We start from the raw sequence: 16746 nt of genomic DNA, 5'->3' as shown, positions 1-16746 counted from the left end.
TTGTAATAATAATAATGGTGGTATTTGTTAAGCGCTTACTATGTGCAAAGCACTGTTCTAAGCGCTGGGGGATACAGGGTGATCAGGTTGTCCCACATGGGGCTCACAGTTTTAATCCCCATTTTACAGATGAGGGAACTGAGGCACAGAGAAGTGAAGTGACTTGCCAGGAGTCACACAGCTGGCAAGCGGGGGAGCCGGGATTAGAACCCATGACCTCTGATTCCCAAGCCCAGGCTCTTTCCACTGAGCCTCGCTGCTTCTCTGCTCTCCCAAGCGCTGAGTACAGTTCTCTGCATATAGTAAGCACTCAAATACGATTGATTTAATCATCTTCAGTGGCGTTGAGCACTTATTTGCAGAGCACTGTACCAGTGCTTGGGAGAGAACAATACAACAGAGTTGGAAGACAGGTTCCCTGCTTACAACGAACTTAGAGTCTAGAGGGGGAGCAGACAAAAACATAAATAATTTGTGTTTAGAGCTTACAGTGCTTGGTACATAGGAAGCGCTTAACAAATGCACTATCTAACTAATCTATCTACATTCCTGTATTTATATTGTCAGAGGTTCCACAGTAAGTTAGCCAACTTGTGCTTCATCAATCAATCGCTGGCATTTTGAGTGCTTTACTGTGTTCAGGGCACTGTACTAAATACTTGGGAGAGTACAAGTTCTTAAGTAAAGTGAACATTTTGATTCTGTTTTGGTGACTGCTTGGTAATTAGGTGATTGTACTCTCCCAAGTGCTTAGTGCAGTGCTTTGCACACGGTGAGTGCTCAATAAATATGATTGAATGAATGAATTTCCCTCTCTCTTCCCCCTCCTCCAACCCCATCCTCCCATCCACCTTATTGTGGCTTTTCAAATTTTTTCCTCATTTTCCTGATGCTCCTCACCCCTCAGCACCCGTGCTTCTCCATAAAGGCGGCTAGTGTTGTAGAGTCCAAAGAAAGGGATTTGAGGCTAAAATGGTGTAAATTTAGAGTAGGAAGTATATATTGTACTTTGCCAAGTGTCTAGTACAGTGCTCAACACACAGCAAGCGCTCGGTAAATACCACTGATTGCTGATTAACTCTACTATTCTACCACTCTACCAATTCCCTCATCTGTAATTTATTTCAAAGTCTGGTATCTCTCCAATAGACTGTAAATTCCTTGTGGGCAGAGGTCATGCCGACAAACTCTGTTTTATTGTACTATCCAAGTGCTTACTACAGTACTCAGCACATAGTGTTCAATAAATAATATTAAGTTGAAACAATTTAAGTCAAAGGCTTGGGAAGCAGCATGGCCTAGTAGCCTGGGAATCAGAGGACCTACCTTCTAATCCCAGCTCTGCCACTTGCCTGCTGTATAACCTTGGGCATGTCACTTCACTTTTCTGTGTTTGTTACCTCATCTGTAACGGGGATTAAATCCTACTCCCTCGTACTTGGACTGTGAGTCCCAAATGCGACTGGGACTGTGTCTACCCTGATTTATCTTGCATCTATCCCAGTGCGTAGTACAGTGCTTGGCATATAGTAAGTGCCTAAGTATCACAAAAACAAGGACTGCCTATCCTGCCCAGCTCTTTCCTTCTTCCCATTGTATTTCCTTGCTGGCAAGGGAAAACTGACAGACTTAAAAAAAAAATTTGCTTTGACTTTCTATCTGGGGTGAAGTAGAGAAGCAGCGTGGCTCAGTGCAAAGAGCCCGGGCTTTGGAGTCAGAGGTCATGGGTTCGAATCCCGGCTCTGCCACTCGCCAGCTGTGTGACTGTGGGCAAGTCACTTCACTTCTCTGTGCCTCGGTTCCCTCATCTGTAAAATGGGGATTCAGACTGTGAGCCCACGTGGGACAGCTTGATTCCCCTGTGTCTACCCCAGCGCTTAGAACAGTGCTCTGCACATAGTAAGCGCTTAACAAATACCAACATTATTATTATTATTAGGGAGAGAGGCATTTACACCCACGTCCGTTTACTCTAGTTTGCGTTGGTGTGATCTTTCCAAAGGGTTGAAAGGCTTCTCTGGACTGTAAGCTCTTTGTGGGCAGGGAACGTATCTACCAACTCTGTTGTTGTACTCTCCCAAGTGCTTAGTACGGTGCTCAGCACAGTAAATGCTCAATAAATGCAAGTGACTGATTTATTTATTTATTATTTTGGAAGATTTTTCCATTGAATTCTGGCAGCTCAAGGGCATTTCATAAATGCTTGCTTGCCCCTATGGCAAAAGCTGAATTTTTCTCTTTGACTGTTGTCACTGCTCAAGCAAATAAGAAGGGCAGAGGGCAGGGTACCACACTTCCAGTTTCAGCTTGTCAGTCTCTGTAAATAACTTAACTTAAAGCAGCACCCCTCTCTCCTCCCCTCCCCACCTTCCCCAGTCTTTGGAGAGCCGGATCTGTTCTTCAGTCCACAGAATTAATCCAGTTAAACCGCCAGTTAGGGAGCCATTTACACTTCAGAAGAAAATCCTCTTGAAATATCAGATCGTTGCTTTGGGATTGCAAGTCGTGAGGTGGTACTAGAGTGGGTGCCTAAAGTCAAGCCATCCCTCCTCTCCCACCCCCCCATTTCCTTCTAGTGTCTGATGAGCAAAATCCAGAATTTATCTTTGGGAGAAAAAGAACATAAAGGGTTTGCACTCCTCCCATCTCCCTATCTCCCCTGCCCCTCCAGTCAATGAGGCAGGTTCATCCCTTTCATTCATTCATTCAGTTGTATTTATTGAACACTTTCTATGTACGTAACACTGTACTAAGAGCTTGGGAGAGTATGGTACAACAATAAAGAGACACATTCCCTGCCCACAACCAGCTTACAGTCTAGAAAGGGGGAGACAGACATCAATACAAGTAAATAAATGACAGATATGTACATAAGTGCTGTGGGGCTGGGAGGGAAAAAGAACAGAGGGAGCAAGTCGGGGCAACACAGAAGGGAGTGGGAGAAGAGGAAAGGAGGGACTTAGTCTGGGAAGGCCTCTTGGAGGAGTAATTGTCGTCAAATTTGAGGAGGGAGAGCCGGGGCAGGACGTTGGTGAGGGGTCCGTGAGATAAATGAGATGGAGGCCCAGGGAGAAAGTTAGAATTGGAGGAGCAAAAGTGTGCGGGCTGGCTTGCAGAAGGAGAGTAGCGAGATGAGGTAGAACTCAGATGTGCCATCCACCATCCTGCTGCCGCTGGCCCAATAGGAGACGGCGACCTTGGGCTGGGGGCACCCTCGGCCTGGCCCAGGGTGGCCGCGCTAACGTTCCCGGTGCAAGACGTGACTCCGAAGGAGGCGTGTGACCAACTCTGCCTACATTCATGCTCCCCGCTCAGTGTGGGCTTCCGTTCGGAACAAGAGTGATATTCAAAACCCTGCCTCTACAGCACTGACCTAGAAACAAGAAGGGTTTTTCCAAGCCTCCTTTCTGCTTTGGTTCTGAGGTTGTGTTTTTTGGTTTTTTTTTTCCTATTTCTTTTGTTTCTCTCTCCCACTCCCCCGCTAGGTGGATCATTAACGAAGTTGGCTTATTATTCAACTGTGCAGCACAAAGTAGCAAAAGTGAGATCTTTTGACCACTCAGGAAAGGTAAAAGTTTTGTTCTTTCCCACTTAAGGGAGAATTAAGTATGTGAACCTAGAAAGGCAGGAGGCTGGTGGGCGGGGAGGCTGTGAAAATGTCTGTGTGTGTGTGTTGTGCATGGACAGGGAGATTGGTGAACTATGTGTGAAATGAATCAGTTTTTTTTTTTTTTGACCTTTTGCTTTGGTTCTGTGTCTGTGTTTTTCCCCTTTAATAAACACTAAATCTGAGTGAAGGGTTTAGCTTAAAGGAGTATGTTTATTTTTGATGAAAATGTTTGGGCCCAATGAATTTTAAAAGGCATTCGAGTATACTTTAACCAAAAAGTTGGTAAAGAGATTCAGGAAATCCCATCTCCCATTAGACTGTAAATTTCTTGAGGACAGAGTATATGTCTTACTTCTGCTGAACTCGCCAAAATAAGTATTCTGCAGTAAGTGGGTGTTCAGTAGATACGGTTGGTTGTTGGAAAATGGGGTGTCCAGGCTGAGGCTCCAGGGGGTTCCCTGCTAAAGTGGGGTTAGTATGAAAAAGAGGGGATTGGAATATGAACTGGAAGGGGGAATGGGATGGATTTGATTGACAACCCCGAGGGAGGAACCGTGTCTCTTGCTTATTGTGTACTCTCCCAACTGCTTAGTACAGTGCTCAATAAATACCATTGGTTGGCTGATGGGTGGGCAGAATCGAAGGGTCTGGGACTGGCTAACGGAAGACAGAGAGTAGGAAGGGAATTCTTTTGAGCCCCTCAGACAAGACCCCAGAATTTGGGGTATATGACGTAGCCTGGGGGCATTGGGTGGGCTTTGGGTTTCCCTGCCAAAAACCTGCCCGTATTCTGTCTTCAAACTTTTGCCCACCTCCTAGTTTTTCTCCCCTTTCACCTCTACCCTCTTTCAGGAGGTCAAGGGGAGGGGAAAGGCCTTTGCCTTTGGTGCTTCTCCCCCCTACTCCACAATCATCCCTGGTACGTCTTTCCCTCCTTATGTCAGTTTGCAATCGATGGTTAAATCATGTCCCTTTTTTTGGTCCTCCACATCATTTCCAGAATCTCCCGTTCAGTCATATTTATTGAGCACCTGCTATGTGCAAAGCACTGTACTGGGCTCTGAGGAGAGTACACTACAACAAACAGACACATTCCCTGCCCACAAGGAGCTCACGATCTAGAAGTCCCCTTTCCTCCCCTTCGAAGGTCACCATTACCGGTCAGATCCCGACTTGCTGACTGCATCAGCCAGTTCACTGGTCAAATTACAGAACTTTTTAAGTGCTTACTGTGTGCCAACCACTGTTCTAAGCACTGGGGTAGATACAAGTTGAGCAGGTCGGACCCAGTCCCTGTCCCAAACGGGGCTCACACTTTGTGCTTCCACTCTTTTCCCTCTCCAGTCCATACTTCACTTGGCTGCCTGGATTGGAAAAACGTTCCAAGAAACACCATTCCGCCCACATCCCTCCACCCGTCAACCACCTTTCAGTGGTTACCCAGTCCTCTCCACATCCAGCGGAAATTTCTGACCAGCGGCTTTAAGGCACTCAATCAGCATTCCCCCTCCTACTTATCCACTGTTTTCTCCCAGCGACTCCAGCTGGCACTCTTTGATACTCTAGCTAACTTGCTCACCGAACCTCCGACCCCTTGCTCAGACCCTTCTTCCTCCTGGAACTGCCTCCCTCTTCATATCTGGCGAACCACAGCCCTTCCCATCTGTAAAGGTCTTCTGAAATCACATCTCCTCCAGGAGACCTTCCCTGATTATTTCTCCTCTCCCCAGACTCTATCCCTCCAACTATCAGCTCAGCACTTCTGCATCAATAATGCACTTAGGTACTCCACATTCACTTTTGACACTTATGTACATACCGACCGATTTAAGCACTCATTAACCTACAGATCCCCTTTTCCTCTTTCCTCCTATCTGTGTTTATAGTGGTTGTCTCCCCATTAGGTTGCAAGATCTCTGAGGGCAGGGATCATGTTTAGGAACTCTGCGTACAGCGGGGCTCAGTAAATACCACTGATCGATTAGATTGAAGACCAGCAGTCCTGTGAGCCAAGAACATTCCCGTGTTTCACCCCCTACCCTCATGGGACCTTCTCCTTCAACCAGTCAGTTCTTGCCTCAAACCGTGGATTTAGGAGGTTGCACATTAAGAAATGAATAATAATAATTGTGAGAAGCAGAATGGCTCAGTGGATAGAGCACAGGCCTGGGAGTTAGGAGGACCTGGGTTCTAATTCCAGCTCTGCCACTTGTCTACTGTGTGACCTTGGGCAAGTCACTTCACTTCTCTGTGCCTCAATTCCTCATCTATAAAATGGAGGTTAAGACTGTGAGCACCACTTGGGACCGGGACTGCGTCTAGTCTGATAACCTTGTATCTACCCTGGTGCTTAGAACAGTGCTTGGCACATAGTAAGTGCTTTAGCAGATACTATCATCGTTATTGTAATTGTGGTGTCTCTTAACCATTTGTTAGATACCAGGCTCCACACTAACACTGAGGGTAGACCCGAGGTAAAATGGTCGGACCCAGTCTCTGTCCTCCAAAGGGCTCAACTTGTCACAGCTGTGAGGGAGGAAGGGTACGGAGACCCCAGAGCGGGAAGGCAGTTGGTCAGCCTTTTGACTCCATTGCAGGACACGGATAATGAACCTCCCTACGAAATCACCGTCCAGGAAGAGATCACTGCCCGGCTGCACTTTATCAAATTTGAAAACACCTACATCGAAGCCTGCTTGGACTTCATCAAAGACCACCTCGTGAATACAGAAACAAAAGTGATCCAGGCCACGGGGGGTGGTGCGTATAAATTCAAAGACCTTATCGAACAGAAGCTGCACCTAAAGTAAGTGGAAACCGGTTGGGCCAAGAAAAGAACTTGATTCCAAGCGATTGGGGTGGACTTTGCTCTTTGAGGCTGAACGGGCGGCTGGTCCCAGGCTGCCGTAACCTCAGCCGGGACGAGGGTTTGGGGCTGTGGAGCTGTTTATATGTGCCTGCTTTCATCCTGGGCCCAGTCAGCATGTGGGAGGGGGGTTCTCTGCCCTCAGGAGAGCTAGGCATGGGAGTGGGCCTCTGGTTTAACCCTGTGATTCTGGCCAGTGGTGGCCAGTGCCTGGTCAGGTGGGAAGAGTCAGGCCGTGGGAGAGGGGCCAGATTACCAGCAGGCAGGGCCACCAGCATCCAACCTTTGACACAAAGGCAAAAGCCTTCCAGGAATCATTTAAGCCTTGGAATGGTTGTCATGATTCCTGCTGCTCCATGAAAGTCACTTCCCCTTGGACTGACTCGAGAGCACACGTGCGAGGCCATTTTCTCTGGGAGATTCGTTTTCTGTTCTTTCACACTTCCTGTTGAAGCTTCCTCACGTTAGCCGTTGAGGCGTGGCCGGCTGCGTCCCTCCCCTCCTGCCGGCGGTGACTTTGGGTGTCCCTTTCCCTTCCAGGGTGGATCGGGAGGATGTGATGACCTGTTTGATCAAAGGGTGTAACTTTGTCCTCAAGAACATCCCCCACGAGGCCTTCATTTACCAGAAGGATGCCGACCCCGAGTTCCGGTTCCAGACCAATCATCCGAACATCTTCCCCTATCTCCTTGTAAACATCGGCTCCGGCGTGTCTATAGTGAAGGTGAGCGGATTGGCTTCCTCAGGATCACGGGTCAGGCGGCAAGAAGCCTGGGCGGTGTGGGAACGGTGTGGCGGGATCGAGGGAAGCCGCCGGCCCCTGGCTAGCTGTCTGGGAGGCCTCTCGCGGCCTCTCCGCTTCAGTTTCACACCTCTCTGGGCCTGGGGATGGGGTCGGCTGCCGGTAGGCAATGGGTCAGATTCTCCTGGCCCTTCTACTGTGCTCGTTTGCTGCTCCTTGCCCTCTCTGTTCTCCCCCTTCCCGAACCAACCCTCATTTCCCCTGCTCTGTCTCCCTTCTGCGTCGCCTTTGCACGTGGATTTGTACCTTCTGTTCACCCCTCCCTCAGCCCCAGAGCACTTAGGTAAATATCTGTATTTAATTTAAAGTTAATAATGTTGGTATTTGTTAAGTGCTTACTATGTGCAGAGCACTGTTCTAAGCGCTGGGGTAGACACAGGGGAATCAGGCTGTCCCACGTGGGGCTCACAGTCTTCATCCCCATTTTACAGATGAGGTAACTGAGGCACAGAGAAGTTAAGTGACTTGCCCACAGTCACAAAGCTGACAAGTGGCAGAGTGGGATTCGAACCCATGACCTCTGACTCCAAAGCCCGTGCTCTTCCCACTGAGCCACGCTGCTTGTTGCTTGTTGTGGGCAGGGAACGTGCTTACAAATTCTGTTGTATCGTACTCTCCCAAGTGCTTAGTACAGTGCTCTGCACACAGCAGTCTCTCGATAAATAATAATATTGGTATTTGTTAAGTGCTTACTATGTGCCAAGCACTGTTCTAAGCGCTGGGATAGATACAAGGTTATCACATTGTCCCACGTGGGGCTCACGGTCTTAATCCCCATTTTACAGATGAGGTAAGTGAGGCACAGAGAAGTGAAGTGATTTGCCCAAAGTCACACAGCTGACAAGTGGCAGAGCTGGGATTAGAGCTCAGGACCTCCGACTCCCAAGCCCGTGTTCTTTCCACTAAGCCATGTGACAGACAGGTGGCTTTGGCGGGGAGCCGAGATGGTGTCAGGTGCCAAACTGGCACCCTCACCCACCTCAAGGGTCTGCGCTCCCTTCAGAGGTACAGCAGGGCATAGTGGATAGAGCACGGGCCTGGGAGTCAGGAGCACCTGGGTCCTAACCCCCGTTCTGCCACGTGTCTGCTATTTGACCTTAGGCAAGTCACTTCGCTTCTCTATCCCTGTTACCTCCTCTGAAAATGGGCATTCCGACTGTGAGCCCCACATGGAATAAGGACTGTGTCCAACTCGATTATGTGGTACCCACTCCAGCGCTTAGTACGGTGCCTGGCACATAGTAAATACTTAACAAATGCCATCGTTATTATTCAGCGAGGTGAATCTGTGATCCAAGTCTGCACATTAAACGTCACCCGGGGCGTTGGCAGAGCGTCCCTAAACTGTGCTGTTTCTTTCCGTCAGGTGGAGAGCGAGGACCGGTTCGAGTGGATCGGCGGGAGTTCAATCGGAGGTGGTACCTTCTGGGGTCTCGGCGCTTTGCTCACCAAAACGAAGGTATTTTTAGGGTTGGCCGTGGAAGACACTGGTCTGCCGGGGCTGAGGAGGTTTGAATTAGTGAGGGTCTGAGGCTCAGAGAAAGCTTTATGTAGGCTCTGCCGTTGATCCCAATCATCTATTGATAATGACTCCAGGGCCCTCCCCTCCCTGGCCCCATAACTCCAGGTTGTGCTGAATCTTACGCCAAAAGGCTCGCTCAGAGCACACTGTATTTTAAGGCAGCAGTGTGACCTGGTGGAAAGAGCACAGAACCGGGCATAGGGAGGCCCAGATTCTTAAACCCAGCCTTGTCATGGGCCTGTCGGGCAACCTTGAGTTAATCACATACCCCTCTCTGGACCTCTTCTTCATCTGTAAAATGGGGGCAAAAATACCCGTTCTCCTTCCCTTTAAGACTGTGATCCTGTGGGTGGGGCTCCTCTGTCTACCTTAACATTTAGCACAGAGCCTGGAACCCAAGAAGCTCTTAATAAATATAATAATAGGGTCAGGGATGCCCCACACTTATCCGGACGTGATCATGGGAATCAGAGGGTATCCAGAGAAGGGTTAGTTCCCAAAGAATGGTTAGTTCGGGTGCCTGGACTTGGATCTGAGGCAGAAGAAAAAACCACACCACCTAGACTGTGAGCCCCATGTCATGCAGGAAATATTTGACCTGATGATCTTGTGTATCTATCCCAGCCCTTTTTCTTTTCTCCTCTCTTTTTCTCCTCTCTTTTTCTCCTCTCTTCTTCTCCTCTCTTCTTCTCCTCTCTTCTTCTCCTCTCTTCTTCTCCTCTCTTCTTCTCCTCTCTTCTTCTCCTCTCTTCCCCTCCTCTTTTCTTCTCCTCTCTTCCCCTTCCCTCCTCTCTTCCCCTCCCCTCTCCTCTCCTCTTTTTTCTTTTCTGGTACTTAAGTGCTTACTATGTACCGATCACTGTGCCCTGGAGTAGATACTGCTTCATCAGGTCAAACACAGTCCCTGTCCTACATAAAGTTCACAGTTTTAATCTCCATTTTACAGAGGTGGAAACTGAGGCACAAAAGTGAAGTGACCTATCTGAGCTCACGCAGCAGAGAAGCAGTGGAGCTGGCATTAGAACCCAGTTCCACTGACTCCCAGGCCTGTGCTTTTTCCACTAGCATACACTGCTGTTCATTTAGCACAGTGTTGGGCATACAGAAAGCACTTTTGCAAATTCCATTGGTGGTAGTAGTAGTAGTAGTTATGTAATAATAGGACTTGGCCTTGAGCCCTGGGTGGGTCAGGGACTGTATCCTACCTGATCGTCTCTAATCTACCCCAGTGCTCAAGACAGTGCCTGGAATGGCCTAGTGGATAGAACATGGGGATGGAGTCAAAAAGTCCTGGTTTCTAACCCTGGTTCCTCCACTTGACTTTCCCAAAGTCACAGAGCAGACATTGAACTCCTCTACCTGTTACCTCATCTGTAAAATAGGGATTAAGACTTTGAGCCCCACGTGGGATATGGATTGTGTCCAACTTGATCAGCTTGTGTCCACCCCAGCTCTTAGTATAGTGCCTGGGACATAGTAAGCACTTAATAAATAACATTTAAAAAAAAAAGGCTTGACAGTAGTGTGGTTGAAAGCCTCTTGATTTCTGTCCCTCCATTTATGGTTCTGAAATATCTCAAGTCACCTCCCTGCCTCTCTCCCTCCAGAAATTCGATGAGCTCCTGCATCTCGCCTCCAAGGGCCAGCACACAAACGTTGACATGCTGGTGCAGGACATCTACGGCGGAGCCTATCAGACGCTGGGGTTAAGCGGCAACTTAATAGCAAGTAGTTTTGGAAAGTCAGCCACTGCTGACAAAGGTAACCACAGCGAGGTCCTCTCTTCTAGCAACGCTTAGGGAACAATCCAGCCTCTCCTGACCTGCCGTGTGATGGCAGTCAGTTTTTTGGGATAGCCCGTGGATGAAGTCGAGAAGGGGGCGTTCTCAGCCAGCAGGAGCAATTCTCTTTCCAGTCCCTGCTTTTAAAATTGAACCCAATTTGCGCCTCTCTCGATATCTGCTCTGGCCTGTGGGTTCCCTCCCTTGGGTTACGGGAGGAAGCAGCTCTTACCCATTTTCTCATTGTCATTCGTGGCGGTGCGATTTTCCTCTCGGGTGAACGTACCTTTCCTTAGAGGCTGCGGCGTTTCTCACTCCAAGGGTCTTAAGGTTTCCCCTACTTTGGAGTTGCTTCTTTCTGCCACCGAGAGAAGGAATTGAGTTCAGTCAAGGGTGGGTGATGGAGCACCCCCATTCCCTCATCCTTCCCTCCCCATTGCAGGACGAGTGGCACTTGCTTCTGGGAACGGTGCCTGCCCCCACAGCGATGTCTCTGTTCCTCCTAGAGTTTTCCAAAGAAGACATATCCAAGAGCCTCCTGCACATGATCAGCAATGACATCGGGCAGCTTGCCTGCCTCTACGCCAAACTGCACCACCTCGACCGCGTCTACTTCGGTGGCTTCTTCATCCGGGGCCACCCGGTCACCATGCGCACCATCACCTTTAGCATCAACTTCTTCTCCAAGGTAAAGGGACCCGAAGTCCCGAAGCCCCCATTTCTCCCCCTTCCTCCCGCCGCACAAACCCATCCGCGCTTCAGCTGGCATTTCCTCGGTCCTGGAACTTGGGGGCAATCGCCGCATCGTCCGGGAGTGGACGTGGGAGAGTCGCCACCGGAAGGCCGTAAGGGGATGGGCTTTGACTCGTTTGGTCTGAGTCCTTTAGCGGGCTTCTAACCGGGAGAGCCAGAACCGTTTGCAAGACCCACAGGGAGTCTGTCGGCCCTCTTCCCTTCGCCATCCCGGCCACCTGTGGTAGAAGTCACGATAGTATTCATTCATTCAGGTCAGTCGTATTAAACGCCTACTGTGTGCAGAGCACTGTGCTAAGCACTTGGGAAATTACAGCACCACAATAGAGAAGCAGCGTGGCTTGGTGGAAAGAGCACGGGCTTGGGAGTAAGAGATCGTGGGTTCTAACGCCGACCTCGCCACTTGTCAGCTGTGTGACTTTGGGTAAGTCACTTCACTTCTCTGTGCCCCCAGTTACCTCATCTGTAAAATGGGGGTTAAAATTGTGAGCCCCACATGGGACAACATGACTACTGTATATCCATCCCAGTGCTTAGAACAGTGCACGGCACAAAGTAAGTATTTAACAAATACCAGCATTATTATTATTATTATTAACAATAAACAGTGACATTCCGTATCTGCAGAGTGAGGCGTTCTGTACTGAGTCCTCGGGAGAACGCATCAGGCTCGGGTTCCCTGCCCACAAGGAGTTTCATTCAATAGTATATATTGAGCGCTTACTATGTGCAGAGCACTGTACCAAGCGCCTGGAATGTACAGAATCAGCCTCAGATAGACACAGTCCCTGCCCATTGACGGGCTTAACAGTCTAATCGGGGGAGACAGAGTTTGCACTTTCTATGTTCTCGTCTTTATTTTCCATGATGCCAGAATTATCCTAGGGCTTAAGGAGGTGTGGCTTTCTCCATTCCAGCTCCGAGAGAGGTGGGTAGGCATTGGGGTGTAGATAACCCCAGGGCCGACACATCCCTTCCCACCAGAAGAAAAACTTCCCGGAAGAGGAGCCCGTGGGGCTTGCAGCTCTATCCTCAAACCTACAGTGGGGTGGAGTTGAAGACACCGAGTGACACCGACTCCACCCCACTGGTCGTCTCCATCCCGCTCAGAGGCTCCAGGCTGTCCTCCCACGATGCCGGAGTCACTGGGTCCGATCTGATTTTTCCCGTATCGTCCCCAGTGCTGGGTGAATCTCCAGCAGCGATCTTCTCGTGGCTTAGTGGAAAGAGCACAGGCTTGGGAGTCAGAGGTCGTGGGTTCTAATCCCGGCTCCGCCGCTTGTCTGCTGTGTGATCTTGGGCAAGTCACTTAACTTCTCTGGGCCTGAGTTACCTCATCCGTAAAAATGGGGATTAAAAAATGTGAGCCCCAAGTTGGACAGTCTGATTACCCTGTATCTACCCCAGCGCTTAGAACAGTGCCCTGCACATAGTAAGCGCTTAACAAGTACCATAATTTTTTTTTTTTATTCTGAGACTACTGTTTGGCATCCCAGCACCATTGGTTGTGGGTTCTAATCCCCCGTTTGTCTGCTGTGTGACCCTGGGCAAGTCTCTGGCCTTCATTTCTCTCATTTGTAAAATGAGTATTTAGACTGTGAGTGTTAGCCCTCTGTGGGACAGGGACTGTCGACTTGATTTGCTTGTCTCCACTTCCACTGCTTAGTACAGTGCCTGACACTTAGTAAGCGCTTAGCAAATACCATTATTATTATCATTATTATTATAAGTCTCTGAGTTCGATGTTGAACTGCACTTCGGTTGAGTCATTTAGGTCCCCTTGGTGAGCAGGGACTATCCTATCTGTGGTATCTGAACCTGCCCCGGTGCTTAGCACAGTGCCTGACATTCAATGCATGATCCTATAATTAACAAGCTACCTCTATACTGTAAACTTATTTTGGACAGGGAATGTATCTGTTTATTATATACCGTTGTCGTATATCGTGAGACTGAATGCACACAGTCAGCCCTCAAATCTGAGTACAGTGCTTAGTACAGTGCTTTATCACACGGTAAGTGCTTAATAAATGTGATTGAATTGAATGAATATAATTGAATGAATGAAAGTGCTGAACATCCCTTCCCAGCCTGATTGAGTCATTGTAGCAGTGAGGAGGCTGGTATTGCAGTATTCCGACAGGAGCTGAAAGGCAAGTTGAGGCATGGAGGCGCCCATGCCTGTTTTTTTGTTCTTGTCTCATTTCTCCTGCCCTTCCTACCGTCCCCCAGACGTACTGCTTCCTTTGCTGTCGTGCGAGCTGGTAGCGGGCTCAGCCTGTGGTCGCCGAGGCCCCCCTTGGGTGGCACTGCCCAATAAGGCAGTCCGGGGTTCAGCTCCACAGAGCCGGTTTAGACGACTGACAAGTTTCAGGGAAGCGGCCACCGGTCATTTAAAGGTCGCTCGGAACGGGCCGGGGCTGAGAGCATGGGGCTCCTGTGTCCTCAGGGTTTGTCCTAGAAACCGCTGCTGAAGGTCGATTGGGACCGTGGGATTCCTGGGCTGGGCGTCCTGCCTTCTTTCTAGACTTATTATGGGCAGGGAACGTGTTTGCCAACTTCGTTGTACTCTCCCAACCGCTTAGTGCATGTAGTAAGCACTCAATAATGCTAGCGATGGGTTGATTTCCCTTCACTCACCTTTCTGACAGCTCACTCCCCTCCCCTTGCGGGTGTTGGCCGAACACTTGCCATGAGCGGCTCACTGAGCACGCGGGGAGCAGACCCAAGTCCCTGCCTTTGGGGAGCGTGTAGTCTTGTGGGGGAGATGGGGCATGAACAGACTAATCCGGCGGGATCAGCTGTAACAGGAACAAGGAAATGAATGAGTCCGCTACAGATCAAGCCATGAAGGCGTAGGTGGGGTTAATCGGAGATGGCTTCTTAGAGAAGCAGCATGGTGTAGTGGATAGAGCTTGGGCCTGGGAGTCAGAAGGTCATGGGTTCTGAATCCCTGCTCCACCACTTGTCTGCCGTGTGGCTCTGGGCAAGTCACTTCACTTCTCAGTGCCTCGGTTACGTCATCTGTAAAACGAGGATCAAGACTACGAGCCCTATGTGGGACAGGGACCGTGTCTAACCCAGTTTGCTTGTATCCACCCCAGCGCTTTTTACAGTGCCTGGTGCATAGTAAGCACTTAACAATTACCATGATTGTTAATTATTATTATTAGAGGAGGTGGCTTCCGAGGCTGACTCAGCAAGCTGCCAATTTGCCGCTTTTCCACGGCGGGACCTATGAAGAATCAATCATATTTATCGAGTGTTTACCTTGTGCAGAGCACTGTACTAAGTACTTGGGAGAGTACAATATAGCAATAAACAGTCACATTCCCTGTCCATAACGAGCTTACAGTCTAGAGGGAGCCGTTCTGAGCTCACAATGGCCCCGTGAGGATGAGAGGTGCAGGGTGACACTCGATTATGCTCGCGGAGATGATAAAGCCATAAGAGCAGCACGTGCTGTCGGGGATTTTCCAAACGCTTTGTTTCTTGTTGTGTCAGGGAGAGGTGCAGGCGTTGTTCCTGAGGCACGAAGGCTACCTGGGAGCCATCGGGGCATTTCTAAAAGGAGCCGAACAGGACAGTGAGTACTGCGCTGCCGGGTCTGGAATGGTCATGTCACCTTGAGCAAGTCGCTTCACTTCTCTGTGCTTCAGCTACCTCACCTGTAAAATGGGGATTGAGAGTGTGAACCCTATGTGGGACAGGGACTGTGTCCAACTTGATTACTTTGTGACTACTCTAGTGTTTAAAGCAGTGCCTGGTACATAGTCAATGCTAAGCGAGTAACACTCTTATCATTATTATTATTATTATTAAATACCATAAAATAAAAAAGACCGGATGTCAGGCCCACACTTGTTGCCGGGGGCGGTAACCCAGAGGAGTGGGGTGTATAGTTTTGCTTTCTTTCAAGTGCAGAGTGGGAGACTGAGGAAAAGAGTTGAAGGGCGGGGAACATGTCATTCAAAGCCCTCAGAAGGACATGGCTGGCTTCCCTCAGGAGGGCAGGGAATGAATCTGACCAGCCAACATCCAGGTCAAATTAATCGACTCCAAAAATAGCCCTTGGGATAACTAGGGAAGGACCCCCTGCGATGGTGCCTCTCGCTGTACAGGGAAGAGTCCCCTGACAGTGCCTCGTTTTTGGATTTTCCACATCAGTTCTCTCACTTGGACCTCATGACACCTCCATGAGGTAGGGAGAGGCTGGTATTGCTATTTCCATTTTACAGATAAGGAAACTGAGGGCCAGGTGTTTGAGTGTGTTTTGGGCTTGGGTAGGGGTCTTTCTGCTCAGATCCCAGTCCTGGGATTTCGCACACTGGAGTCAGGCTCAGCAGAGGGCTGTCTTGGCAGGCCCCTTGTCCTTCCAGAAACAAGAAATTGGAGAATAGTTATGGCTTTCAAACTTGGGCCTTGGGGTGGGGTGAGCATCCTAAGGATCTCCAGAGGGAACGGCTTGCTTAACTCTCCTCTCGCTTCCTAACCAATCCGACGAGGGCCTTCCTCGGTTTCTTTCGGCGAAGGCTTTGACCTCAGCACAGCATGGCTGGTTGGAATTCTGCTGGCTGTCCATCACTCCCCAGAGTGAATCCACCTGCCTTCTGCTTCTTTAGTTCTCGGGCTTTTCTTCTGAGATAGTGAGGGCTGACCTGGAGAGCTGCCCTGGAAACGGCTGGGGAAACTGGGTGACTTTTAGCCGGGAGCACTGACCACCCCCTGGGTTTCCTCCTTCCAGATCCCAACCAGTACAGCTGGGGTGAGAATTACGCTGGTAGTTCTGGGCTGAGGAGTACATCCCCCGACGACCTGAACCCCCTGCAGAGAGCCAGGAGCGGCACGGTGAGTTTTACCTGCTGTCCCAGACAGCCCAGACACCCGTCAGGAGAGGAAGTAGGGTTGCCCGTGGCAGCTCTTCAGAAGTGGTCCAAAGCTTCGGGATTATATCGTACTCTCCCAGATGCTTAGTACGGGGCTTTGCACACAGTAAGTTCTCAGTAAATACAAATGAATTAATGAAATGACCTCTCTCCTCTCCCTGCCTGCCTCTTTCCTTTTCATCCTCTCCAGTGCAAAGATTTCCAAACATTAATTTTTCTTCTCTAGGCATGCCTTGGTGCATTTCCTGTTATCTTGGCACCACGTTTGACCTTTACCCAAAGATCTGGATTGAGCTCTGGAAGGACTGTCTTTTCTTTTTTCTTTTAACTCTAAAGACGTAGTGCCTTACAGTGTTGCAATCTCTTTTTGGACAGCAGAATCCTTTTTCAGTAATTTTGACATCTTTTCCCACATTCCTTGAACTTCTGCAGCTCTGCCTAATGTTCCATCTCTCAGAGACGTTTGCCCCTTCTCCTTTCTCTCCCCCCCATGGTATTTCTTAAGTGCTTACTTCATTCAATAGTA

General features: G+C 49.3%; 1 protein-coding gene across 1 annotated transcript in view; it reads left to right on the top strand.

Moving 5' to 3' along the window:
- The window catches only part of PANK4 (pantothenate kinase 4 (inactive)), a 44797-nt gene that overhangs the window by 8213 nt on the left and 19838 nt on the right, over nucleotides 1-16746 (top strand). The window contains exons 2-9 of the mRNA XM_029065160.2: nucleotides 3486-3568; nucleotides 6208-6416; nucleotides 7017-7200; nucleotides 8645-8737; nucleotides 10408-10561; nucleotides 11088-11269; nucleotides 14839-14920; nucleotides 16079-16182. Of these exons, the coding sequence (XP_028920993.1) occupies nucleotides 3486-3568; nucleotides 6208-6416; nucleotides 7017-7200; nucleotides 8645-8737; nucleotides 10408-10561; nucleotides 11088-11269; nucleotides 14839-14920; nucleotides 16079-16182 (1091 nt within the window). The remainder of the gene's footprint in view (nucleotides 1-3485; nucleotides 3569-6207; nucleotides 6417-7016; nucleotides 7201-8644; nucleotides 8738-10407; nucleotides 10562-11087; nucleotides 11270-14838; nucleotides 14921-16078; nucleotides 16183-16746) is intronic.

This window comes from Ornithorhynchus anatinus, chromosome 5, assembly GCF_004115215.2.
Source record: "Ornithorhynchus anatinus isolate Pmale09 chromosome 5, mOrnAna1.pri.v4, whole genome shotgun sequence".
In the NCBI taxonomy this organism is placed as follows: Eukaryota; Metazoa; Chordata; class Mammalia; order Monotremata; family Ornithorhynchidae; genus Ornithorhynchus; species Ornithorhynchus anatinus.
This window is presented reverse-complemented; position numbering and strand designations above follow the sequence as displayed.